This window comes from Myxocyprinus asiaticus, chromosome 23, assembly GCF_019703515.2.
Source record: "Myxocyprinus asiaticus isolate MX2 ecotype Aquarium Trade chromosome 23, UBuf_Myxa_2, whole genome shotgun sequence".
Lineage (NCBI taxonomy): Eukaryota > Metazoa > Chordata > Actinopteri > Cypriniformes > Catostomidae > Myxocyprinus > Myxocyprinus asiaticus.
Genome location: NC_059366.1, coordinates 16,366,658 through 16,394,122, shown reverse-complemented (window position 1 = coordinate 16,394,122; position 27,465 = coordinate 16,366,658). Strand labels below are relative to the sequence as shown.

The following is a 27,465-nucleotide window of genomic DNA, read 5'->3' as shown; positions in this document are numbered from 1 at the left end:
ACCGAGATATGTATAAATCTTTGATCACATCATTGCATTTTCTATAAATTAAAATAAAATAATTTTATCACAAACATTTCAAAAGTGAAATAAACAGGCAAACACCAGCAAAAAGAATAATACAAACAAACAATTCCTTTGATTCCTTTATTCAAATATTATTATTATTATTATTATTATTTATTTTTTTTATTTTTTTTTATTTGCAAAGATCTAATATAAAATATATTTAAAGAACTACAATATGCACAAATAATTAAAAGCAAAAAACATTGGCCCCTTTTCATTGCTTCTACTGAATCCTGTAGCACATCCTCCCAGGGTAACACCCTGTGACCCCATACTCCACTGCAGGACATCCAAGCTGGTTTCAGGCAAAGTCTTATTGTCTTTTTGGCCGGTTTAAAATAAGAGAGTCCTTTGAGAGACACAAGTTTATTAGAAATTATAGATTCATAGGCTATAACACTCAATATGCTGTAACAGCCTAAAAATGTTTACACTGACAACTACTAATACCAAATACTGCCTTGATCAAAAGTTTCAATTGACATCAAGTCTGAAATTAGCTGGTGCCATTGAATTAGGGGAGTAAATAATCAAATTTAATTAAAATGTAAGTTCCTTTGCCAGTGGATTACGTACTGTATTTGCTAATAGTAACAATACATTGCGACTGCATACCAATAACTTTTAAAAGTTAAATAATAATAATAATTATTATTATTATTTGCTAAGGAACTAACATTCATTATTCATTATTTTAATAACCAATCCTCTGTTTATGGCGATATTTATGTTTATATATATATATATATATATATAACGTTCTGTCTAAGTTCTTAAGTTCTCTCACAAAAACCTCCCTGCAACGTGGTTAGTTTATGGTTATAAAAATAAAACCTAAAAATAACCATTAGAGAACGTGCTGTATAAGTTCTTATTAGGCTGCCACAAAAAAATACTAAATAAATAAATAAATAATAAATAAATAAAAACGCCTGCAACCCTCTGAGGACATTAGTTTATGGTTACAAAACATAAAAAGAACGTTCCTGGAACGTTAGGAATTGGCTCCCAAACGGGAAATATACGTTATAAAGTTAGGCGAACGCTCTGTGTTTGCCGGGTGGAATTCCCATTCATATTTTCTTGATTATGGGAATTCATGTATATAACTTTGTTATTATGTAAACAAAACCTCTTTATTACAGCAACTAGATAGTCATAGTCTTCATTAATCCTAAATGTTTCAATAAAGGTGACGGAGTTGCTTTTCCCCAGTCATTAGAAACACACCCCTTTTCTTTCTCCCTTATAAAAAGAAATACGTTTTATGCCTGGCCGCTATATTAAACAACAGTAAACAAACTGCATTGTCCAATTGCTCTAAAATACAACTTACCCCATACATTTTGGATAGGTGGTTAAATAACACCTGTCCCGCGCTCACTTTGTCTCGCACGCCCCGTATAGTTCCATTCTTACTGAAGATGTTCACGCGTTTTCCAGTGAAATGTTTATTCTTCGCAGCACTCGCGTACATGAGTAGCTCGTCCGGTTCGCTGCCGCTGTCGTCCGGTTCTGGTCCGACAAGACCACACAGATGGCTGTTGGCCTCACTGATGACGGGCGAGCTGGCGCGCTCCGGCTCTGAGCTGACAGTGGTGTCTGTTTCAGCGGAGTCCTCGAGCGCGTCCTCTCTGAACACCTCCTTCAGGACGCGACCGCTATGCGCTGACGCGACGCGGAATCGCACTCTCCTCTCTGCTCTGTCTTCCTCAGCCCTCGATGTGCGTCTCTCCATCCTGCTGTTAAAAATCTACATTATACAATTTTTGTTGGACGCCCCAGGTGATGTGCATTGCCATCACATTGAAGGTCTATCTTGATCTTCAGATAAAATGCTTGTGACATAAGGGTGTCAATTTGACACCGAATGCGTTAATATTTAATAAACGTTATCCATGGAAACTGTGCAAACCGACTTCTGTGGAACCTTTGTTCTCTTATGAATAAAAGATAACTCACGTTTTGGGGGGTAGGGAGGAAACACCTTGTGTATAAAAAGTTAAACATAGGTTTCAGCTCTTTTATCACTCTTTAAGTTCATCAGGATGGTTGTATAGTTAGGCTATATTCAGTATGAGAGACTAATCCACTTATATATCAGTGCTAATTAAACAATATAACACAATCAAGAGTTGTTGTTCCATATATCAGCACAGCTGGGATTTGGTAATCACAGACAAGCTGATATACAGAACAACAGCAGGATATTGCTTTTCAACAGTTCAACAAATAAGTAGGCTAAATATCTTGCATTTCAAACAGAAATTAGCCAGGTAGTTCATGCATTTCTTCTGCAACTGTGAAAATAGTTAAAAAAGAAGCCAAATCATCAAGCACACTTTCTGCACTGCTCTTATAGGCTACTCTGGTTTTGAAATATGGTGTTTCATTAGTAGACAAATCAGTGTTTTTAAACTAATCTTTTAAGTGAACAAATAATTCTCATTTACTTCCATTGTTTCGGTGGTAAGCGACTGTGTTTTTGAACACAAACAACGATTTGTCAATCACTGCATCCAAATAGCCATACTTCCCTACTACATAGTATGCCAAAAACAGTATGGCAGTGGAGTATGTCCAAATCCACAGTATTCATGAAGCAGTAAGCGAGAAATACCCAGATGACCTACTATTTCCTACGAGATTCTGAAGTGCGGATCAACTGGACACTTTACGATCCCGTAATCCCTCGGGAGCTGTGGCGATGTCATATTCAAAATGCTGGATTTTAGAAAATGGCAGAGAACTACGGTTCTTGTTATAACGTCATATGTTCTAGTCACATGACAATGCCCACGTCCCCGGATGAAGTGTGTCTACTTGCATGCATACCTAAAAGAATGTATTTTTTTACCAACCGAGAAAAGCGTCCTTCATCAAATATAGTACATACTGTAACCGTATGTGTCAGTATCAGTTTTGGGCGCAGGGAGATATTCAATAGCTGTGTCTCATTTTGAAGGCTGCAAGCTCCAGAAGTCGCATTTGAAGGTCGCATACCGCAGCCTAGAGAGGATGTGTCCTTCCTAGCAACAGCCTTTGAAATGAGATACAGCTAATGACTCACTCATAATATAAAAGATGCTCACTGTCGACACCTACTTGCGTGAATATGCAATCTCCAGAAATTGTCACTGAATGACTGAATAAAATCAAAATGAAGGATGAATTAAAATCCCAACCACTTTTTGGAAAGCCACAAACACCATTACAAGCCCTTTTGACATATAATCATGTGCAGGATATTATTGACAGATATCTACAATTCAATTTTCACTAGTTTCAGATTAAAAAATGTATTGGTTGATTCTCAAACATAACACAGAACAAAGCAAAATATACATGGACAGAGTCAAACACTATCCCCCTCAACCCCCATTAACTCCCCATCCCCCTTCCAATCCCCAACCCCACCCCAACCACCAACAAACACCCCTGTGGTCCAAGCCTAAGCACACACACACAAACATGAAGACAGAGAGAAAAAAAGTGTTTCTCTTCACATGGCCCTCGCTGAGAGCCCTCCAGAAAGGCCATGAATTGTCCCATTTCCCACCACATGCATCCAAGCTGCCTGCACGACATCCCCTCGAATGCCGCCACCCTGCCCAACTAGGTGAACCACTCCCGAAATGAGGGAGCGCCAATCGACCTCCATCCTCCAAGAACTACCCGTCTGCCAATCGCCACACTAGTCTGGACCCAGCCCCCTGCACATTTGTCACCCACCCCAATAACCACACCATCACCCAACATACATAGTCTGGGGCAGAATGAAAGTTGAGCATCCCCCACATTTACAAAGTAAATGGCGCAACTGTAAATACCTGAAAAATTGAGAGCTACAATCCCAAATTGCTAAGTTATATTTTCAAATGATCTCAAAACTCTGTTTTCATAAAAATCACCAAGTGTAGCAACACCCCTCTCCATCCATTCTTTACAGCAAAAGTGGGACTTGTTAATACATAATTTGGGGTACAGCCACATGCTTGAGGAAACATTTAGGTACGTATCAAACTGAACATACGGGAAACCTTTGTCCATACTGAATTTAAGTGTGAAATAATGGGATGCATTTTTACTTGTCTAGCCAATTTAAAAGAAAGATTTGCAATGGTGAAATTGGGGCAAGGACCGCTTGTTCAATGTTGTACCAGGGAGGGGCTCTCTCAGGTGGAAGAGACCAATGGGCCAAGTGTCTTAAGTTTAAAAGCATAGTAATAAAACAACATTTTGGGGAGGCCTAAACCTCCTTTGTCAATTGGTCTATGTAACTTACTGAAATGTAACTGAGTTTACCATTCCAAATAAAAGACTTAGATATTCTATCAAATTGCTTAAAATAAGAAAGAGGAACTTCTTGATGGAGAGACTGCAGTAAATAATTGAATTTGGGGATACAATTCATTTTTATAACATTGACCTTCCCAGCCATAGTCTAATGAGGTGAAGCCCACCTATCAACATCACACGAGAACTTTATCAGTAATAGGTCAAATTTAACTAACTAAATCTCTCAAATTTGCTGGAAATAAAATGCCTAAATGCCTGATGCCTTGCTTGGGCCATTGAAAGGCGCCAGGTTGGAAAGCTGTGGTAGGAAATATGCTGTCAGAGCAACAGCTTCCAATTTAGACCAATTCACCCTGTATCCTGAAAATTTGGAGAAAGAATTAATAATTCTGTGGAGGTTAGGCATAGATCTTCTAGGGTTGGAGACAAATAATAATATGTCATCTGCGTAGAGTAAAAGTTTATGCACCACACCTCCCGCTACAATACCAGGAAAATCATCCTCTTATTGCAGCTGCTAAAGGTTTCCAGGACAAGTCAGAACAGCAAAGGGGAGTGAGAACAGCCTTGCCGGATGCCCCTACCAAAACAAAAATAATCTGAAATGAATCCATTAGTTTGCACTGCTGCTGACGGATGAGTCAATTAATCTACCCAATAAAAGTGTTCCCATTTCCAAAATCTTAAAAAGATAGTCCCATTCCACCCTATTGAACGCCTTCTCAGCATCAAGTGAGATGGCAGCAATCAGGGTCTGATCATTTGCTACTGACCACATAATATTTATAAAACGTCTAATATTTTTAGAAGAACTACAACCACGAATAAACCCCACTTGACAATTACTCTGCTTAATCGATTAGCCAGAATTTTAGACAAAATTTTTACATCTAACTGGATCAGAGAAATTGGACAATAACTTTTACATTAATTTAGGTCTTTCTCTTTTTTAAGAATGAGACTGATCAGGGCTTGCATCATGGATGGTGGTAGTTCACCTTTCTTTAATGACTCTGTGTAAACTTCTAACATAAGTGGAGCCAGTTCTGTGACATAAGATCTAAAAAAATTCTGTGGCAAAACCATCTGACCTGGTGCCATACCTGTTGGCAAGGCTTTAATTACCTCAACAAGCTCCTTAAATAATATCTGGGTCAAGAAAGTCTTTTTGATCATTCGTCAGTTTAAGAAGTTCTAATGGCTCTACGAAGTTGCAAATATCCTTATCGGTAGACATAGATGTGGAGCTATAAAGATCGAAATAGAATTCTTTAAAGGCTTTATTAATAAATGTGGCAGAAGTACTGTAAATATATTGCCTCCAGAAGACTTCACTGAAGGAATGGTGTAAAAAAACTCTCTCTGTTTTATGTATCTGGGAAGAGGTTTCCCTGCCTTGTCTCCTGACTCAATATGTCTGTCTTCCCCTGAATAAGTAAAACTCTACTTTCTGTGACAAAATAGTACTGTACCTATATTTTAGCAGTCAACTCTCTAAGACCATTGGATGACATTCTGTGCTTCAGCTCTGTTTCAGCACTTTTAATATTCTTTTCCAGTTCTATGAATTTCTGTGCTTTGATCTTTTTAATGAATGAGGCATTTTGTATGATTCACCCCCTAAGAACTGCCTTAAGCGCCTCCCATGCCACGCCCACAGAGGACACTGAGGACCAATTGGTTTCAACATAAACATTAACTTCTTTCTTGAAGCTTAGTTGAAATGCTGGGTCCTATAAGGGATGTATTAAAGCGCAATCTATATGATTATCTTTTCTCTATGAAACGTCCTAATACGTATTCAAGTAGGCATTTTATATAATTTGTTTTGGTTGTGTATTTTGGGGTGGGAATGTCTTTTTTGTGTGCATGTGTTTTCCCTGTCTTCTGTCTCCTTCATTCTCACTCGCTCTATCGCTGTAATGACTACCAGGTGAGACCACTAACAAGAGGTGCCTGGATTGGTCTGGCTGTGAGCTGTGGGGACACCTTTCTCCGACTCTCCTCTCCTGTCTCAGACGTGCTGAGCTACTTTGTGTCTCGTGACTTGTTGCATATTAAGCTTGTACAAAGGTGTTAAGCGGTATTGTTGTACCGGTTAATGTTGTTAGCTACTATTGGGAGCTTTTGTGGGGAGGTGGGTGCCATTTCATTTTAACTACTTTTTCTCCTGTGTATGGCCAGTGAGGGAGGCAAGCCTTTGTTGTTTATTTAATTTTTCTATTTAAACGTCAGGTAAGACTTTTCCATCTAGATTGTTCTGTTTTGTTTATTGTTTTGACCTTTCCCCCACCTGAGGGGTATTCCAGAAAGCAAGGTTCGCTAACTTACCGTGCCATATACCCCAAACTCTTGGTTGATTAACCCAAAACTTGCTTTCGCGGTATGTGTTCCAGAACGCCTGGGCGGGGTTAGTTTTCTCAACCGTGAATTCAAACTGTTTGTGCACGTTCACGGTGAACTCAGAAAGGCGTTCTCAGCAGATCGCCGAATTCTCGAGTCACCATGGAAACAGACGATAACAAGAAAGGCCTCTCTCGCCTACATTAATGGTGAATAGGTCGACCGTTATGTTATTTGTTTGCGCTGAACTTCATTATAAACATTAACCTTCATATTCTATTAATATTATGATAATAGGCTATATGTTTACTATATATTTTAAGATTAACTTTACTGGTATTTACCATGATCTGTGCATGCTAATTTTATTTTACTGTATGTCATGTGAACTGAATGTATTTCTTTTATTTTTTAAAAATTTAGAATCAAATCACCTTTAATTTCCCACAGCTGCTGATGGTGTCACTGTATTAATAGAGCCTTTTCAATTGTAGGATCTCCCACAGTTGTCATCATTTTTCATAGATTGAATGTAATGTTGATCAGTAGGACACACATGATTATTCATAAGATGAAGATCTGCTGTAACAGGTGGAGAATGATGGGAGGCCAACAGAGTTATGTGACCTTTATGTCCTTTTCTTATTTGGTGTGGCAATAAAACTTGTTTGTTTTCTTGTCCACTAAAAGGACATGGCTGTGCAGTCTCATGTAGAGGGTCCATCTACCTCCAGCAACATGGTACTGAATGAAATTGTTGTTTTTACTGAAGATCATGTGTCTGATTATACATTAGAGATGTTCATGATCTCAATATTAGAGAAAAGTAACTCTTCCTAGTTGTAAAGGAAACTGTAAAATGTACATATTGAGAGGCAGATTAAAATGTAATTTAGAGAAGGACCGTGTACAGCTTTTGATGGAGTAGAGGAGGCTGAGCACCAGAAAGACATTTTATTGAATCACTTGACCACCAGCTAAAGGAGGGCACTGTAGGTTACTCTAAATTACAGCATGTCTCATTTATATTTTCAGATATTAAAGGGAGTACAATGAACAAGTCTGGAAAAGTGTGCATTTATAAACTCTGCAAAAAAGAAACATCCTCTCAATTTCATCTGCTTTTATTTTCAGCAAACTTAACATGTGTAAATATTTGTATGAACATAAAAAGATTCAACAATTAAGACATAAACTGAACAAGTTTCACAGACATGTGAATGACTGAAATGGAATAATGTGTCTCTGAACAAAGGGAGGGGGTAATCAAAAGTATCTGGTGTGGCTTCCAGCTGCATTAAGTACTGCAGTGCATCTCCTCCTCACGGACTGCACCAGATTTGCCAGTTCTTGCTGTGAGATGTTACCCCACTCTTCCACCAAGGCACTTGCAAGATCCACGACATTTCTGGGGGGGAACGGCCCTAGCCCCTCACCCTCCGATCCAACAGGTCCCAGACCTTAGCAGGGGCAAAAGGACATGGAGGGAAGGGGTGTTGCGCTGTAGTAAAGGCTCCTCCGCTTAAACGGGCACTTGCCCTTTATTCCTTGTCGCACTTTGTCAAAACAAAGTCTCTGGCTGTGTCTCATTTGGAACGCTGCATGCTTGGTAGGTCGCGTCCTTTGAAGGCTGCAGTATACCGAGCGTCCACCTTTAAACAAATCTCATTTAAATGAGACGGCCTTCGTAGGACAAACGGAAACGGAAGGTAACATGGTTGCTATGACAGCACGCCACTCTTTAACAAGCGCGAGCGCTTTGAGTGAGAAGGGAACAAAGTCCCTCTGGAAGGGAATGTATGAGGTACATTTTAGGAGAGATATAATGATGTAAAGAGAAAAGAAAATAGATTTTACAGGTGTACTTTTAGTCTAATACTTTATTTTAATTATATATTAATATAATTATACATATTATATACTCTGCACCTATCTACTGAGGTACTTCAACTTGGGAATTAACATTCCTTGCGTTTGAACATCATATTTACGGGCAAATTGGCGTAATTTGTTTTATTATTATTATTTTTTTTTAGACATTTCAGTTGAAGCAAAAATTGTGGGTTGTGAGTGCCCACGAAGGATACACCTCATGCATCCTATGAATTCCCGTGGAAGAAGATCGCATTTGAAGTGTCCTACTCGCTTTTATTAAACTAGACAGCCTCCATGACGTATGAGGACGTATCCTTCCAGACGAGACACAGCCTCAGACTGTCACCCTGGAATAAGCTCATCCAGGAACTTGACCATATCTTGACCTTCCTTTCCCTCAGGGATTCCAACGAAACGAACATTATTACGTCTGCTTCGATTTTCCATATCCTCTAATTTTTCCCACACCTGATCCATATTGTTTTGGTGGCCGCTGGGTTCATCTGCAGCTCTTTTCCGGCTGCTTCCAGAGACTCGATTAGCTTTTCAGCCTCGTCAGATCAGGGCAGAAAGTTTCGCCTCCATAGATGTGGTCGCTCAACGTATTTCTGCGAGGCCCTCCATGTCGGTCGAGATTTTAATTAGCGCTACATAAATGTTCACAATATCCTGAGGTGCGCTGTCATTCCCAACCGGACCCCCGCCATCTTGCGCTTGAGATGCATCAGACGTGTATGCTTTTTAATGTCCCAACAGGCGGACGATTTTGAATTCTTCGACATCCTACCTCCCCGTGCAGTTTAACAATCAAAACTAAATCAGTTCTCACCGAGTAATGTTGATCGAGAGCATAAGTGTAGCGGAGAACGGCACTGCGCTGCTTCCGCTGGCATACCGTCACGTGACACAGTTTTCACTAGTTAAAATGCTAATTCTTGATAGCCTATCAGCAATTGAATTAAGTGAAAATGCTCATTATCGAAAATAGTACTAACATGTGCACTAGTAAAACTAAAGTTAACTGCTGATATAAAAAAAAAAATAACATCATTACTCATGGGAATACCCATACTTATCAAAAATTGAGCTTTAAATAGTAAAAGCGATATTTTTTATATCTGTAACTGCATTTTCACTAGTAGAATTTAACTATGATCTGTCATTAACACCTCAAAACGCAATTACAGATATCTTTAATTTCTTTCTATCTGTAATTCCAAATGCACATATCAGCTATGTACTTCATTTTAGGGAAATGACGATTTTTCATATCAATAATTACATTGTTTCTAGTGCAAATGTCCATTCCTGATATCAATAATAAAATTGTAACTATAGAGAGAAAAAAATTCTATTTTTTTTTTTTTTATTTATTTTTTTTTATATCTGTAATTTGGTTTTCATTAATGGCTATGCTAATTTCAGATATCTGGAAATGGATTTCAGATATTAATAAACTGAAGAATGATTAAAGCTATCTTTAAAAAGGCTTTCTTATTAGTTGCATTAACATTATAATTATGCGAAATTAACATTACCACAACAAAGCTAAATGTGTCATTTATTGCAGGACTAATGTGTTTTTATTTTTATTTTTTACATTTGTTATGAGTTTATTCAAATTAAAAGGTGTTATAAAATTAATTGTGTATTGAACTTATGATACACAAGAGCGAGATATCGATAAGAGAGATATCGGTACTGATATATCTGCGATTTTGTCCTTAGTAGTACTTGGTCGAAAAGACAATAAGTGATATCGCCCATCCCAACAGAAGACTGCAGCCATTAACGGTCCTTTTGTCGACTGTGAGGTTGTTACACTGTGATGGCGCTAGATGGCGATATGTATGTCTGACACAGAGAGGCGCTCTAATCAACTTCGTCGAGCGAGACAGTACGGAAGAACAAGAGGTATATGGAAGCAAGAGTATTAAAAGCAAGTTATTAAACTAATTTTCAAAAATAAATTAGGTGCTCTGAAAACCATATGAACAGAGGACATTGAGTCTGCCGTTGGTGAACCAATATACTTATTCTCATGCATACCAGTGTTTTGAAAGCATAAATTGATGAAATAATATCAGGTTGGACCTCTGTTTAAAACTGCGGTTTGTTTTGAAGTAGCTTTCTGTTTAACTCATTTAAGTAATTGAAGCAGAAGGTTTACTTTAGACAACGTGTTTAATGAAAGTTAACTCCCAAATAATTCCCCAAAATCCATCTGACTAAAAGAAAGCCTTTTCAAACTCTTTATGGATTTGATCTGGAAAACTGTGATTAAATACCTTTATCTTAATATCTTATTTTCCTTAGCTTATAGTTTTCATTTTCCACTTGTATTTAAAGATTCTCTGAAATATCGTAACTTGTTCTGATCAACAGATTAAGATGTCAGTATGGGTGGCACTGCTAGCTATGGCACCAGTGGAGCAAGGTGTGGACTGCCTGCAGTTTTGCTTTGCCTGGCAGCTCTTCTCTTTGCCAACGTGCTGCTGTATATCTATCTAGATGCCCTGTACCAGGATACTAATCCTCTCTTGGCACACATGCAGTGCCCACCTCGCCACTTTAAAGTGGGCACTATGACCACATGTACCCCTTGGCTGCAGTGTCCAGAAATTCGTGCTGAAGTCCACCGTGTAAAACTCATTGGACAAGGGGCTGTAAAGAGGGTGAGAAGTTTATTTCTTTTTAGTTATTTATTTTTTTCTTAGTGTATCTTTAGAGACTAACACAGATGCGTAATTGTGTTTTCTAGGTTTATCTGTCAGAGTGGCGAGGGCAGAAGGTAGCTCTGTCAGTTTTGTCTTCTGAGCAGTATAAAGAAGATTTTCTCCATGGAGTGTCAATGCTACGTTCCTTGCAGAGCACCCACGTTGTATCACTCATTGGGGCATGTGAGGAGGAAGGTGTGTTTGTTACAGAGTACCATCCTCTTGGATCAGCTCTGACTCTTGATGCCACCCTTGCCCAAGACAGATATCGCTGGCGAAACTCATGGCATACTCGGCTGCAGCTGGCAATAGACTACGTTGCCTTCATGGCATACCTGCACAGCAGCCCGGCGGGTATCCGTGTGATGTGTGACTCTAATGACCTTCACAAAACTCTTAGCCAGTTTCTTCTGGCATCTGACATGCATCTGTTGGCCAACGACCTGGATGCACTGCCTGAGGTGGAGAGGGGACATCGAGGGGTGAAGTGTGGCCACCATGAGCTAACTGGAGACTTTGTTGCTCCTGAGCAGTTATGGCCTCATGGTGAGGATGTTCCTTTCTCAGATGAGCTCATGCCTGACTACGATGAAAAGACAGACATCTGGAAGATTCCAGATGTGACACGTTTCTTATTGGGGAATGTCCTAGGAAGTGATGTCATCCATTTCCACTTGTTTCAGATCTATACAGAGTGCAAAAGGAAGGATCCTCATTTGCGGCCCTCGGCACTTGAGGTCCTCAATGTTTATCGCTCTGTCTATGACAGTATGATAGAGAGCCAATCACAGAGAGTTAGAGAAATGTTGTAAAGAATTAATGGCCTCTTATGATCGTGAGGTTTGAGAGAGTATTTATAAAAGTGGTTCTCATTTCATATAAATTAGGTTTTGTCATTCCTTGTCACTGAGAAGAATAGAATCTGTAGTCTATATTCTGTTGATGAGAACAGCATCTAACAGAGGATGGGTTGCAGCATCTCAGGGTTTCAGATATGAAGTCAGCTCCAAATTCATTCTTAAAGGTATAGTTCATCCCAAAATGAAGATTCTCTCATAATTTACTCACCTTCATGCCATCCCAGATGTGAATGATTTTCTTTCTTCTGCAGAACACAGATTAAGATTTTTAGAGCACATAGGAGGGCTGGTGAAAGTGGACATTTATAGTAAAAAAGGACTTAAATATTGATCTCTCATCCTATCATATCGCTTCTGAAGATATGAATTAAACCACTGGAGTTGTATGGATTACTTCGATGCTGCCTTTATAAGCTTTTTGGAGCTTCAAAGTTTTGGTCCCTGTTCACTTGCATTGTATGGACCTACAGAGCTAACATATTCTTTTAAAAATCGACCATTGTGTTGTGCAGAAGAAAGTCATCCACATCTGGAATGGCATGAGGGTGAGTAAATGAGAGCATTTTCATTTTTTGGGTGAAGCATCCCTTTAAACTAAGAAGGTTTGTAGCAATACCTCATAAAAGTTATTTTCACCTGAGTGAATAGAACCTGAGTTACTGATGCAATGCTTAAATCTGTTTATTTTAATTTTAGGAGGATTACACTTTATACTGAACCTGATTTGGCAATTTGATTGTTCACTTTCAACATCTGGGAGCATTTAATAAAAAGATAATTCTCAAGACCACACTGTGATTGTGTTCATCAGCAATGTGAATTAACTGCTTGCTGAGAAGGGCCTCATCCAGTTAATGTAGAAAGTCACAGAAGGGGATTTTGGTTGGGTTTCAGTCCGTCATTGAAAATAGAAAAATATAGTCCAAAGTGCTTCTGATATTAAAGTTAAAGCCTTTTATTTTAATCTGGCTCATGAGAAATGGACACTAAATGGATGCAAACTCATGAGAGGTAAACAAGGTGAGAAAGTAGGCAGGTTTTAAAGGAGTATACAGTATTTTCAGTTAAATTGTTTGTATATATTTTTTTTTTTTTTTTATGTGTTCAAGCTTAAAGTATCACTTTCAAGAGATATAAATAAACTGTATAAAAGTTTACTAAGCAATTTGGGCAAATTAACTTACAAAAAGGTGTCTTTAGCCAAAAGGTGAGCAAATTGCATCCTTGATTTAAAAAAAGTGAACACTCTGACAAACCCAAGAGGGATCCGTTGCTGAATTGTATCAGAGTGCAGTAACTAATATATATATATATATATATATATATATATATATATATATATACACACACACACACACACACACTGGCGGCCAAAAGTTTGGAATAATGTACAGATTTTGCTGTTTCGGAAGGAAATTGGTACTTTAATTCACCAAAGTGGCATTCAACTGATCACAAAATATAGTCAGGACATTACTGATGTAAAAAACAGCACCATCACTATTTGAAAAAAGTCATTTTTGATCAAATCTAGACAGGCCCCATTTCCAGCAGCCATCACTCCAACACCTTATCCTTGAGTAATCATGCAATATTGCTAATTTGGTACTAGAAAATCACTTGCCATTATATCAAACACAGTTGAAAGCTATTTGGTTCGTTAAATGAAGCTTAACATTGTCTTTGTGTTTGTTTTTGAGTTGCCACAGTATACAATAGACTGGCATGTCTTAAGGTCAATATTAGGACAAAAATGGCAAAAAAGAAACAGCTTTCTTTAGAAACTCATCAGTCAATCATTGTTTTGAGGAATGAAGGCTATACAATGCTTGAAACTGCCAAAAAACTGAAGATTTCATACAAAGGTGTACACTACAGTCTTCAAAGACAAAGGACAACTGGCTCTAACAGGGACAGAAAGAGATGTGGAAGGCCACATGTACAACTAAACAAGAGAATAAGTACATCAGAGTCTCTAGTTTGAGAAATAGATGCCTCACATGTCCTCAACTGACAGCTTCATTGAATTCTACCCGCTCAACACCAGTTTCATGTACAACAGTAAAGAGAAGACTCAGGGGTGCAGGCCTTATGGGAAGAATTGCAAAGAAAAGCCACTTTTGAAACAGAAAAACTAAAAGAATAGGTTAGAGTGGGCAAAGAAACAGAGACATTGGACAGCAGATAATTGGAAAAGAGTGTTATGGATCTTAACCCCATTGAGCTTTTGTGGGATCAGCTAGACTGTAAGGTGCGTGAGAAGTGCCCGACAAGACAGCCACATCTGTGGCAAGTGCTACAGGAAGTGTGGGGTGAAATGTCACCTGAGTATCTGGACAAACTGACAGCTAGAATGCCAAGGATCTGCAAAGCTGTCATTGCTGCATGTGGAGGATTTTCTGATGAGAACTCTTTGAAGTAGTTTAAGAAGTTCTGATTTTTTTTTTTTTTTTTTAATTGTAATGGTAATTTTTCACATTATTAATGACTATACATTGTGATCAGTTGAATGCCATTTTGGTGAATAAAAGTACCAATTTCTTTCCATAAGAGCAAAATCTGTAAATTATTCCAAACTTTTGGCCACCAGTGTGTGTGTGTGTGTGTGTGTATATAAACAGTGTAATATCCATGTGGTGCGCAAAAGGCTTTTTAAAGGCATAGTTCTCCCAAAAATGAAAATTCTGTCATCGATTCACTCTCATGTTGTTATACACCTGAATTTAAAAAAAAAAAAGTTCTTTTTTGGGGGGGTTAAAAAACACAAAAGGAGATGCCTTAGTCACCATTCACTTTCATTGTATGGAATAAAGATGCAGTGAAAGTTAATGATGACTGAGGCTGTCAGATTCTGCAACGTATCTTCTTTTGTGTTCCGCAAAAAAAAAAAAAAAAAAAAAAAAGTTTGGAACAACTTGAGGTTGAATAAATGATGACTTCATTTTTATTTTTTGAGTGAACTCTTAAACTTATATAGCCTTGGACTATCATAATTTTATATTACAAGACTTTCTATACTTTAATTTTGCCATATTATGCGTAGTGAAAAAGACAAATCGTTAAACATCTGATTCAGCAGCGTCTGTTTGGATTTAATTTATGCAGAGGAGGAACCGGAAATACGCAGTCTGTTGTATGTGCACACATCCGCATGACTCTTGTGATTGTATTAATGGGTGTTTAAACGGCATCTGTACGCACTGCAAGACGGCTTGGCTTGCATGTCTAGTGCCTGTTCCCCACCACAGGAGGATAAGTTAGGAGAGCACAGCCGCTACTTTTCTCTCTCTCGGGCGTTCAAAACGGAGCCGCCAGCAGCGTTCGTGCAACAATGAGCTCGGAACAGCCGAGCGACAATGAGGAGCCCGAAGAGCCGCGCACCACCAGCGTCTGCGAGCTGGACCATGAGAGGCAGAAAAGCGACGAGGACAGGGGCTCCACGAGACCATCATCTCCGCAAGCGGGCAACGAGAGTGCCGGTGTGTCGGGCAGCTCCAGGCTCGAGTTGGCCGGAGACTGCGGCACGGGCTCGAGGTGCAGGGGCTCGAGCGTGTGTGACTCTCTGTTCTCGTGGATCTACAGTAGGACAATCCGCAGGGGGCCGCTCGTAGACCCTGTTCGAGATCATTACCGTATCATGACACGACTTTACTCGTCCATGAGTCCGGCTGCGGATTCGGTCAACCTCAGTACACAAACTCACGGTGCTGTCTTTAACTTGGAGTACTCTCCGGACGGGTGAGTAAAGAAGAGGCAGTGACTGAGTTTGGTCTAGCTAATGTTTCATTTGTGTTCAAGCATTGTCGATCGTGGTCTCTATCGAACTTTAAGTGGATTTTTGGTGTTGTGTGACGAAAACTAAAATAAAAACTGAAATTATTTGGAAAAACAAAAACTAAAATACTTTTTCTTAACTCCAAAACTAACTGAAGTAAAAATAATCTCGGATTCATTTCCGTTTTAGTTTTGTGCAAAGTGGGACACTTTTGGAAATGTAAAATTTTTGGCCCTTTTAATTATGATCAAAACTCACATAACCTCACATTATACCTTTGAGAAAAGCTTAGGATGTCTTCTACTTTAGATAAAAGCAAACATGAAGAAATTCTTGATACTGAGAAGAACCTTTGAAGACCCTCTTTTGACCAAATGCCAGACGAGAAATTATTCTCTAGAAAATATCTACAACATATTTAGAAGAAATGTTTTATATTTTGTAACACTTTTACATCATAAGTCATTATGTAACATTTACAAACATTGCATCTCAAATTTCTGTTATTTTCTTTACTATTGCTTTTCCCACTGGTGGACATGAAATGAGCTCTGCCACACATCCCAAAGTAAAAGATCATCAGTTTAAAACCTCAAAAACGTTAAAAAAAAAAAAAAAAAAAAGAGAGATTTTGCCCAAAAATGACAATTCTCTTATTGTTTACTCGCCTTCATGCCATCCCAGATGTGTTTGACTTTCTTCTGCAGAACACAAAGATATTATAAGAATATCTCAGCTCTGTAGGTCCATACAACATGAGTCAACAGAGTCCAAAGCTTTGAAACTCTAAAAAGCACATAAAGGTAACATAAAGTCATCCTTAAGTGCTTTATTTCATGTCTTCTGAAGAAATCTAATCTGGTTTGGGTGAGAACAGGCCAAAATGTAACTCCTTTTTCACCATAAATCTTGCACATGCAGTCTACAGGAAAGATCGCCAATGAGACTGCTGGTGTCAAGATTTACAGTAAAGAAGGATGCTACCTTTATGTGCTTGAAGGTTTTGTACCGTGATGACTTGCATTGTATGGAACTACAGAGCTGAGGTATTCTTCTAAAAATCATACTTTGTGTTCTGCAGAAGAAAGTCAAACACATCTGGGATGTCATGAGGGTGAGTAAATGATGAGAGAATTTTATTTTTTGGGTGAACTATCCCTTTAATTGTTTACTTCCCAAAGATTAGTAAATAAATTATTTATAATCATCGAAGGAAATTCATGTGGATACAGTGGGGATCAAATTCAAATGTCCTATTTACCCATATTTCCCCTATGTTATCAAATTTGTAACATTTACAATACAAATTAAACACGATAATACAAATAGATAGAGGTTACACGAGACTTCCCTGAGGAATGTAATGATGTTAGACATTTTTAAATGATACCAGTTAATGCTTCTTCTTTGGCTGCCATAAAAAATACTAAAACTAACAGACAAACTGTGAAATGAAAACTAATTTGGAATGACAGATTGTTATAAAATAGAAATAAACTAAATTATAAATCCAAAACTATAATAACACTGGTGTGTGATGATAAACGACATTTGTGCAGTTCTTCAGAAACAAAAGTTGGAAAAGCCTTGGACTTGCTAACACAATAAGCTAGCAATCAGTTAACTTTGAGTTGGGAACATAAAAATAAACAGACTTTCTGAATTAAAATGTTAAATACTAACAATAATAGTAATGGCTCATAAAATTACTCTCAGATGTTTAAGTGAAAATCTCAATTGAAAGTCAATTGCATTTCTGATCTTTAAACTGTCACTCTGTTGTTCTGACAGACAGAGATAGGCTCACCTTTCATTTCTCATTTTCATAATTACCAAATAATGCAATTGTTATTTTGTATCCTTATATTATTGTAATTAAAAATAAAAATTGTGCACACACATACCAAATGAATTGAAAAGAGAAGTTCTTTGCGAAGTACAAAGTCAAATTTCCCTAGTCCAAAATAGAGAAATATTGGCAAATTCAATCTTTCAACACTCTTAAAAAATGAGGAAGGTAACTAAGGAGATACAGTAAGTTTAAAAATATTATAATATATCCTTTAAAATTAGGATAGTTTTTAAAGGAACCTTTTTTTTTTTTTTTTATTATCATCTTGAGTGACAGAGAAATTCTCCATATTGAAGGATCACCCTCATATCTCTTTTATAGGTCGGTTTTGACGGTTGCTTGTGAGCAGACAGAGGTGCTTTTGTTCGACCCTGTTTCCTCCAGACATATCAAAACACTTGTGGAGGCTCATGAGGACTGTGTAAACAACATAAGGTACATGTGCACATGAATATAATTAATTGCAATGTGGGAATACATCAGTGCAAAAACTGTTTCAGGAACAATTTCATATAAAGCCAAATTCACAGCATTTACACTGGCAGCCAAAGTTTGGAATAATGTACAGATTTTGCTCTTATGTAAAGAAATTGGTACTTTTACCAAAGTGGCATTCAACTGATCACAATGTATAGTCATTAATAACGTGAAAAATTACTATTACAATTTGAAAAATATATTCAGAACGTCTTAAACTACTTCAAAGAGTTCTCATCAGAAAATCCTCCATGTGCAGCAATGACAGTTTTGCAGATCCTTGGCATTCTAGCTGTCAGTTTGTCCAGATACTCAGGTGACATTTCACCCCACACTTCCTGTAGCACTTGCCATTGATATGGCTGTTTTGTCGGGCACTTCTCACGCACCTTACAGTCTAGCTGATCCCACAAAAGCTCAATGGGGTTAAGATCCATAACACTCTTTTCCAATTATCTGCTGTCCAATGTCTCTGTTTCTTTGCCCACTCTAACCTTTTCTTTTTGTTTTTCTGTTTCAAAAGTGGCTTTTTCTTTGCAATTCTTCCCATAAGGCCTGCACCCCTGAGTTTTCTCTTTACTGTTGCACATGAAACTGGTGTTGAGCGGGTAGAATTCAATGAAGCTGTCAGCTGAGGACATGTGAGGCGTCCATTTCTCAAACTAGAGACTCTGATGTACTTATCCTCTTGTTTAGTTGTACATCTGGGCCTTCCACATCTCTTTGAGTCCTTTTTAGAGCCAGCTGTACTTTGTCTTTCAAGACTGTAGTGTACACCTTTGTATGAAATCTTCAGTTTTTTGGCAGTTTCAAGCATTGTATAGCCTTCATTCCTCAAAACAATGATTGACTGATGAGTTTCTAGAGAAAGCTGTTTCTTTTTTGCCATTTTTGACCTAATATTGACCTTAAGACATACCAGTCTATTGCATACTGTGGCAACTCAAAAACAAACACAAAGACAATGTTAAGCTTCATTTAATGAACCAAATAGCTTTCAACTGTGTTCGATATAATGGCAAGTGATTTTCTAGTACCAAATTAGCAATGTAGCATGATTACTCAAGGATAAGTTGTTGGAGTGATGGCTGCTGGAAATGGGGCCTGTCTAGATTTGATCAAAAATGACTTTTTTTAAATAGTGTTGGTGCTGTTTTTTACATCAGTAATGTCCTGACTATACTTTGTGATCAGTTGAATGCCACTTTGGTGAATTAAAGTACCAATTTCATTCCAAAACAGCAAAATCTGTACATTATTCCAATCTTTTGGCTGCCAGTGTACATGTTGAACACTGCTATTTGCATGGTACACAATTTACATGATTTTGTTGCTCCTGTAGCCCTTTTGTTTTTCCATCTCTTACACACAAATATATACTGGCAGTGGCACTATAATATAGTTAAAGGGAAAGTTCATCCAAAATTTAGTATTGTCATCATTGATTCATGTTGTTCCAAACCTGGATGATTCTCTATCTTCCATGGAACACAAAAGGAGATGTTAGGCAGAATGTCAGCCTCAGTCATCATTCACTTTCATTGCATCCTTTTATCCACACATTGAAAGTGAATGGTGAATGAGGCTGACATTCTGCCAAACATCTCTTTTTGTGTTCCACAGAAAGTCATAAGGGTTTGGAACATGAGGGTGAGTAAATGATGACAGCATGTAAATTTTTTGCAAATCAATCCCCTTAATGAGGATGACCACTGTGTTGTCTGTGTGTGAGGTTTTATGGCTGATGTTGTATACTGTTCAGGTTTCTTGACAACCGACTGTTTGCAACCTGCTCCGATGACACCACTATTGCATTGTGGGACTTGCGGAATCTCAACTCGAAGGTGTGCTCATTGCATGGCCACGCCAGCTGGGTCAAGAACATAGAGTATGACACGCACACACGTCTGCTTGTCACATCTGGATTTGATGGAAATGTCATCACCTGGGATACCAACAGGTATGTGGTTTGTTGTTGGGGGGTAAGTGTGTGTTTCCTGTCTCAATTGAGGTTGCTTTTGTGAGGATTGTGTGCGACTGCGAGTCATTCTGCCTACTGTGTGTTTAGGTTTACAGAAGAAGGCTGCCCCCACAAGAAGTTCTTCCACACACGCTATCTAATGCGGATGCGTCTGACTCCAGACTGTAGTAAGATGTTGATCTCCACCTCCTCTGGTTACCTGCTCATCTTACATGACCTTGACCTCACCCAGAGCCTTGAGGTTGGCAGCTACCGCATCCTACGAGCCCGCAGAGCTCCACTCAGCACAGGTATAGACATGCCATAAAGCACAAGGGTAGGCGTTGTGACATGCTATAAGTTTTATTTTAAACAGCACTTTATAATTCTTCTGTGATTATTATTGGGGCTGCCAATTTAACGCATTAATTCAGTGCGTTTAATTATATAAAAAATTATGCGTTTAAAAAATTTACCCAATTAATCATGCCCCTGGACTGTAATAAAGGAAGTTTCTACCATCTGAGCAATTCAAGCTTAAAGTACTGTAAAGCCCTGTTCATACTGCCAGCAACATTGTCACTTGAAGACACTAGTCCCTGTACTGTAAAGTCTCTAGTGGGCATTCCCACTGCTGTCTCTCAAACATTATTTTTGGACTCCACAACTGGCCATGGCTTTAGAAAATCTGATCACAGATGAGATGTAATGCTGGTAAAATATCATTCTAATCTGACAAGGAATCAGTTATCTTGCCACTAAAAATGAACATTCTATGGAGTGTAGTAAAGTGTTTTATAAAACCTGCAGCAGTGCTCAATGCATCATATCATGAACAAGATTAACCATCTATGAATGTATGAATCAAAATCACTCAGAATGCCGGCAGATTCTGACATGGTATTCCAGGCATCATGGTTTTGCTATATCTGCTATATCCATGCATGGGAGTACAGACAAATGATACTGAACATTGAAATCCCTCACAACTTTATAACTTCTGACATGTTTTTCTAAGTTTAAAGCTATGTTTAAATTGACAGCACCCTAATAACACTGTTTATAACACAACGCACCCAAAGTGCCATGTCTTTAGAAAAGCCCTTATAATATAAAACAAATTAAATTGCAGAATGAATTCCTGTGGACTGTAGGCCAATGAAAGGCTTATGTTCAATGAAATGGAAATAAACAATTGCCTTCTAAAGCCACATTTTGTATTGCCTAATCAATGCTTTACTGGTCTGCCACAATAATGTATATATTTAAATGATATCTTATTATGTTATATTACTTTTATACTTACTGTATATAATGTCATGTATTTTAATTATCTATTATTATATTTATTATACTGGTATATATTATGTGTATAATTATTTAATTATAATATATTGAATAATTTTTATTTGGGAGTCTTTCTTGGCATATAATGGCATATGTGATTGTAAGTAATTAATCTGCATACAATAATTAATTTGATTTAAAAATGTAATTGATTGACAGCCTTAATTATTAAACATGCAGTTTTTATGTCCTCATATAAATTGATAGATAAAAAATTGTGGAAAATGTAAGAAATGGTAAGCAGTTACAGCACATAAAATATACACTTTCCCTTACGTATTCATAGATGTATATTTAAAGAATAGTTCACCCAAAAACTAAACCCGTATCACTTTAACTTATGACTTTTTTATTGTGTAGTAAACAACAGGAGACGTTAGGCAGAACTACAGACTCACTTACCATCACTTTAATTTTATGGAAAAAATATTTTAAAAAAGTGAATTGTGTCTGAGGATATTAAATGAGCTTGTACATTCTACCTAAAATCTCCTTTAGGCAGAGAAAAATTCATATGAAGAAAGTCATATGAGGGTGAGTAAATAATGACTGAATTTTAACTATCCCATTAACCTAAAATCTTGATTTTGATTATAGTTTATATCAATGTTATTTGTCAACTGCCCATTAACAAATAAAATATGAGTCTGGAATGAACACTGAGATCTGAAATTAGGAGATGAAATGCAATTATGAAAATTTATTATTCGTATTTAAGGGTTGATATTTGCTATAGAACCGCCTGATCTGACACAATGATGCAACCATAAAGGGTGATTGTGTGGCAAAAAGTAATCTTATACTTTGTATTATCATCATTATTGATATTAAATTTTTTTTTTCTCTCAGAAGGTTCATCAGCAGGCTCCAGGTCAGGAGGTTCTCGTCATACCAGTGACAGCAAAGCCCATCCCCACAGAGAAGGTTAATTGGAATGCTTTCATTATACTAATATAAAAGTTAAGCACATATTAGTAGTTAAGTCCCTTTATTTTTGCAGACGTTCCTTGTCTTAGCAGTTTTCTGCAGTTTAGTTTGCACACTTTTCAAATCAACAAATGGTACCATTCACAGTTACTGCAAGTGCTACTTTTTGAATCTGTTTAAAATTAGTAGCAGTGTATCTAGCATTCTTTTGCATTTGCAGTCTTTTTTTTTCTCCCCTTTTCTCCCCAATTTGGAATGCCCAATTCCCAGTGTGCTCTAAGTCCTCGTAGTGGCGTTGTGACTAACCTCAATCCGGGTGGCGAGGACGAATCTCCGTGTCAGAGACCGTCAGCCCGCGCATCTTATCATGTGGCTTTTTGAGCCCGTTGCCATGGAGACATAGCGCGTGTGGAGGCTTCACGCTATTCTCCGCGGCATCCACGCACAACTCACTACGTGCAACTCACCACGTGCCCCACCGAGAGCGAGAACCACATTATAGTGACCACGAGGAGGTTAACCCAATGTGACCCTACCCACCCTAGCACCTGGGCCAATTGGTTGTTTAGGAAGCCTGACTGGATTCACTCAACACGCCCTGGATTCGAACTTGTGACTCCAGGTGTGGTAGTCAGCATCTTTACTTGCTGAGCTACCCAGGCTCCCCTTGCATATGCAGTCTTAACAGTTAAGTAATTCCATTTAAGGTAGTGCTCATCCACCAGTGATAAGGTCTTGTATCACCTTGATGGGTGGTTTATTTTGCGATAACAGTCGGCTAACTGTACATTATCCCGCTTTTTACACAGCTACTAACCAAATAAATAAATAAACATTAAATATTGCATTGAAATGATGTAATTATGTGAGTAATAAATTGCTGAACAGCTGAAATCCACCTCTGGTTTGCATTCTGCAGTTCTGTTTGTGTTTGTTTTGTAATGAATGACTGTGCTCATTATGCATCATCTTGCATGACTACTTTCAAAAAAAATAAATGCATATGAAACATTGATTTAAATTGAAATTATTTTATTAGCTTACTTCTAGAGATCGCACAGTGATCCGAGAAGCAGGAAAGATGACTCTTAATACCCGGATGAGTGGTCTGAAATGTGGATGTGCGGTTGTTACTCAGAGATATCAGACCACTACATGGCACCATTGACCAATCAGAATCGAGTACTCCAGAGCGCAGTGTAATAAGTGTGATCATTTTGGCTCTGAAGAAATTCTTTAATTCCAGTGTTCTCTTTTCCCAGGGTTGTCACCCAGAAACAGTCTTGAGGTTTTAACCCCAGAGATCCCAGGTGAGAGGGACCGTGGGAACTGCATCACCTCCTTGCAACTGCATCCTAAAGGCTGGGCCACACTGCTGCGCTGCTCCAGCAACATGGACGACCAGGAGGTCAGTGACTTAGCCTAAACAAAGTGTGGAATGTACAAAGAAGTACAGCATGATCGTCTTGGCCGTAGATGCCACGCCCACGCTCAGATAAACCCACCCCTAAATTACACATAAAAACAAAACAAACTCTGGGTGGTTGCTTTACATTTAAGTCAGGTGGTCTTTTCCTGTCTCAGTTTGTGGGTACTGTCCAGAATGTGCTGCAATGTGGACCAGATATTATGCCGTTAAATCAGGTCTGGCTATGCGAGACTAGCACTCTTCTGTTGAAATGTGAAAAACAGTTTTATATTAACCACTTTTTAAGTCTTGTTTGTTTTTCTTTCTTTCTACAGTGGACTTGTGTGTACGAGTTTCAAGAGGGAGCCCCACCTCGACCCCCAGTGTCTCCTCGCTGCTCTCTGCGTCTCACGCACTACATTGAGGAGGCCAACGTCGGTCGTGGCTACATTAAGGAGCTGTGCTTCAGCCCTGATGGACGGCTCATTTGCTCGCCGTACGGTTACGGCGTACGCTTGCTGGCCTTTGATGAGCACTGTGCAGAGCTGACAGACTGCATGCCTGTACGGACGGCTCTGCTGCGGGAGGTCCGCTCCATCTACTCTCACAGCGACGTGGTGCTCACAACAAAATTCTCACCCACTCACTGTCAGTTCGCATCAGGCTGCCTCAGTGGACGTGTCGCTTTGTACCAACCACACTTTTAACCATAAACGCACACAAATTCATTAGAATTTAAGTTGATTACTAAACTATATCTTGGACTTTGTAGCTGTTGCAAGTAGTAGAGGCATTTGATTGGTCACATAAATGTTGATGGTGCATAATGGGAGAAGGAAACTACTGGATTGTTCATCCAAAAGTGAAAATTCTCTCATTTACTCACCCTCATGCCATCCCAGATGTGTCTGACTTTCTTTCTTCTGCAGAACACAATGAAGATTTTAAGAAGAATATTTCAGCTCTGTATGTCATCAAGTGAATGGTGGCCAGAAATTTGAAGCTAAAAAAAGCAAAGATTTATAGCAAAAAGGACTTAAATATTGATCTGTTTCTCACCCACACCTATCATATTGCTTCTGAATATATGGATTAAAACACTGGAGTCTTATGGATTACTTTTATGCTGACTTTGTGCTTTTTGGACCTTGTGAGTTCTGGTCATCATTCACTTGCATTGTATGGACCTACAGAGCATACACATCTGGGATATCATGAGAGTGAGTAAATGATGAGAGAATTTTCATTTTGGGGTGAACTATCCCTTTATGATTTTCTGTGTTGGGTCACGGCATTGTGTATGCATGTGTTTGACCTTGGACAAGTGAGTTTGTCATTTTTAGATGTAATTGTTTTTACACTGTGTAAACTGTTTGAACTTATCAATGTGCAGTAATGAAAGAAAACGGCATTAGTTTTTCCTCAGAGTGAAGGAGGTTGAATGTGGTCAGACACAAATGTGAGCATTACACTAACCAGGTACAACACGATAAAGTGGAAATTGCTAAAAGTTCGTTCTGTATAAATCTTGTTCTGACCTAACCGCTTTTACTATTCTGTGTAGCCCCGCCCACTGAAAAAATCTCAAAACAGTTGGCGAATCGACAGTATTGTTGATCGCTTTTACTATTCTGTGTAGCCCCGCCCACTGAGAAATCTCATTGTCCCAAAATCCCACTTCACAAAACTATATTAATCGTCAGTTGTCTTTCAGTGTGGACAAATTGCTTGTTGCTGGAAACTTGATGCATAAACACCTGGTTAGGCCATGTTGCTAAAGGATTGTCGAATGCATTACATGTTCACTCATCCATGCAGCAATGCAGTAACAGCTTAAGCCAATCATTTTCATGTACGACTCACCTGAATGTAAGTTGGTAATGTTGTCCATGGTGGCAATTTTTGCATTTTGCCAAACATTTTAGTCATTGCAATGCCATGTCTGTTTTCAGAATTTTTGTCTGGAAGTTGCATTTTTCTTACTAAATGTTTGTGTTTTTTTACTTTTGGTGGACTGCTTGTCCTTAACACTAACTGAGGTATGATTTGTAGATTGTCAATGCAGTATGTACCATGTGCTTGTGAGTGTTAGTATGAACACCATTACTGCCGACTGGTTGACTGAATGGTCTGTATTGCATATACTCCTGGACCCTACATAGACAATCAGCTGTCAAGGGTTAATCCCAAAATTTTCTGATGCTCATAACAGTGGGATATTGCAGTTTTGATGCAGGTTTAACTATTGAATGAGTGTTTTATATTGTAGGATAACTTGAATTTAGCATTCTCAGAATCAAAAATGGAAATCTGGATGTTGAGCTTTTCTGGAACTGTACCAGTTGCTCCTGCTTAAAATAGTGACCATGCTCCAAGATTAAAGTAGTAAAAAGCAGAGTAACAGTGAATGTTACCCTTACTCTATTCATCCATGATTCTCATACTTTACTCATATTAACATTACTAAGGAAGCAGTGATAAAGATAAAGGAACTTTTTCACAAGCCAGCATAAGTTCTGTTAGACATAGGAAAGATTTATGTTGTAAACAAAAGAGATGTTTGGGATTTGTTAAAGTAAAAATGAGACAACATGTATTAGCATACTTTGGGCAGCTAGAGTGCACTGAATAAACATTGGCGTGTAGCTCACTTAAACAGATCAAGCAGGACAGGGATGTAAAACTCATTTTAAGTCAAGGCTGGAATGGGGAAAAGTGTCACCTTTTGTGGGCTGAAATTTGTATTTGTTAAACCTTGGTGTGCAAGATCAACACAGTCTTATGAAAATAAAAAAGTCCAGAACAAAGGAAACATGGAATTTACTAATTTCATATACCAGAGGGTTTTACACAACATAAGAAATTGATAAAAGGGAGGGAGGTATGAAAAAAGATATAGGAGAATGAAAAAAAGATTCACATGGTCATGGAAAACCTGGAAATATCAAGAAATTTAAAAACAGATGCAAAATAATGAGAGGTGAAAAAGGTGAGAAAGTTATAGCAGGTGATATATATATATATATATATGCTGTATTTTAGTCAGCTTAGTCACATAAAATTTATATGAACGTCAATATTTTTGCAATTCAAAATATATGTGCTGTATATCACATTTGGCTGCAGTTTTCCAGTAAAATTTCCTGCTGGGGGTGCCAAAAGCAAGTAAAATTGTGTCGTATTCAGACGAGGTTTTAAGGTGAATTTTAGATCATTTGTTATAAAACATACCTCTCTAACCTAAACCTTTTGCCTGAACCTAACCAATAGTGTTTTAAAATATAAATGAGAAAGTTTCTAATATCTTCATCAGTAGACGAAGATGTGGAACTATAAAGATCAATATTGAACTCTTTAAAGGTATTATTAATATCAATGGCTGAGGTAAAAATTTCACCACCAGCAGATTTCACTGAGGGAATGATAGAAAGAGACTCTCTCAGCTTTATATATCTAGCCAAAAGCTTCCCTGCTTTGTCACCCGACTCAAAGTATGACTGTCTTACCCTGAATAACCAAAACTCCACTTTCCACGACAAAACAGTATTATATCTAT

General features: G+C 38.1%; 2 protein-coding genes across 6 annotated transcripts; both read left to right on the top strand.

Moving 5' to 3' along the window:
- The first annotated feature begins 7,739 nt into the window (after window positions 1–7,739).
- Window positions 7,740–12,950, top strand: pomk (protein O-mannose kinase). 4 transcript variants are annotated; one of them, XM_051652133.1, is made up of 3 exons: window positions 7,740–10,500; window positions 10,972–11,261; window positions 11,348–12,950. In XM_051652133.1, exons 2-3 carry the CDS (start codon window positions 10,986–10,988, stop codon window positions 12,113–12,115), a joined length of 1,044 nt encoding a protein of 347 aa, XP_051508093.1. In that variant the 5' UTR covers window positions 7,740–10,500; window positions 10,972–10,985; the 3' UTR covers window positions 12,116–12,950. The 4 variants fall into 4 exon arrangements, with proteins under 4 accessions (XP_051508093.1, XP_051508092.1, XP_051508095.1 ...); XM_051652132.1 differs by having other exon boundaries at window positions 7,740–10,525; XM_051652135.1 differs by having other exon boundaries at window positions 7,740–10,601.
- A 2,286-nt stretch (window positions 12,951–15,236) lies between these two features.
- Window positions 15,237–26,721, top strand: LOC127414183 (DDB1- and CUL4-associated factor 10-like). 2 transcript variants are annotated; one of them, XM_051651989.1, is made up of 7 exons: window positions 15,237–15,901; window positions 18,112–18,225; window positions 20,030–20,227; window positions 20,336–20,538; window positions 22,427–22,498; window positions 23,764–23,909; window positions 24,245–26,721. In XM_051651989.1, the coding sequence occupies exons 1-7, from the start codon at window positions 15,495–15,497 to the stop codon at window positions 24,614–24,616; spliced, it is 1,512 nt and encodes a 503-aa protein (XP_051507949.1). In that variant the 5' UTR covers window positions 15,237–15,494; the 3' UTR covers window positions 24,617–26,721. The 2 variants fall into 2 exon arrangements, with proteins under 2 accessions (XP_051507949.1, XP_051507948.1); XM_051651988.1 differs by having other exon boundaries at window positions 15,240–15,901; window positions 22,424–22,498.
- The last annotated feature ends 744 nt before the right edge of the window (window positions 26,722–27,465 follow it).

Bases quoted from the DNA above. Each gene is read 5' to 3' on its own strand.
- pomk (XM_051652133.1), top strand. From the start codon at position 10,986: ATGGGTGGCACTGCTAGCTATGGCACCAGTGGAGCAAGGTGTGGACTG. The intron at 11,262-11,347 runs GTGAGAAGTTTA...TGTGTTTTCTAG, and splicing joins GACAAGGGGCTGTAAAGAGG to GTTTATCTGTCAGAGTGGCG.
- LOC127414183 (XM_051651988.1), top strand. From the start codon at position 15,495: ATGAGCTCGGAACAGCCGAGCGACAATGAGGAGCCCGAAGAGCCGCGC. The intron at 20,539-22,423 runs GTATAGACATGC...TTTTTCTCTCAG, and splicing joins CAGAGCTCCACTCAGCACAG to AAGGTTCATCAGCAGGCTCC. The intron at 22,499-23,763 runs GTTAATTGGAAT...CTCTTTTCCCAG, and splicing joins AGCCCATCCCCACAGAGAAG to GGTTGTCACCCAGAAACAGT.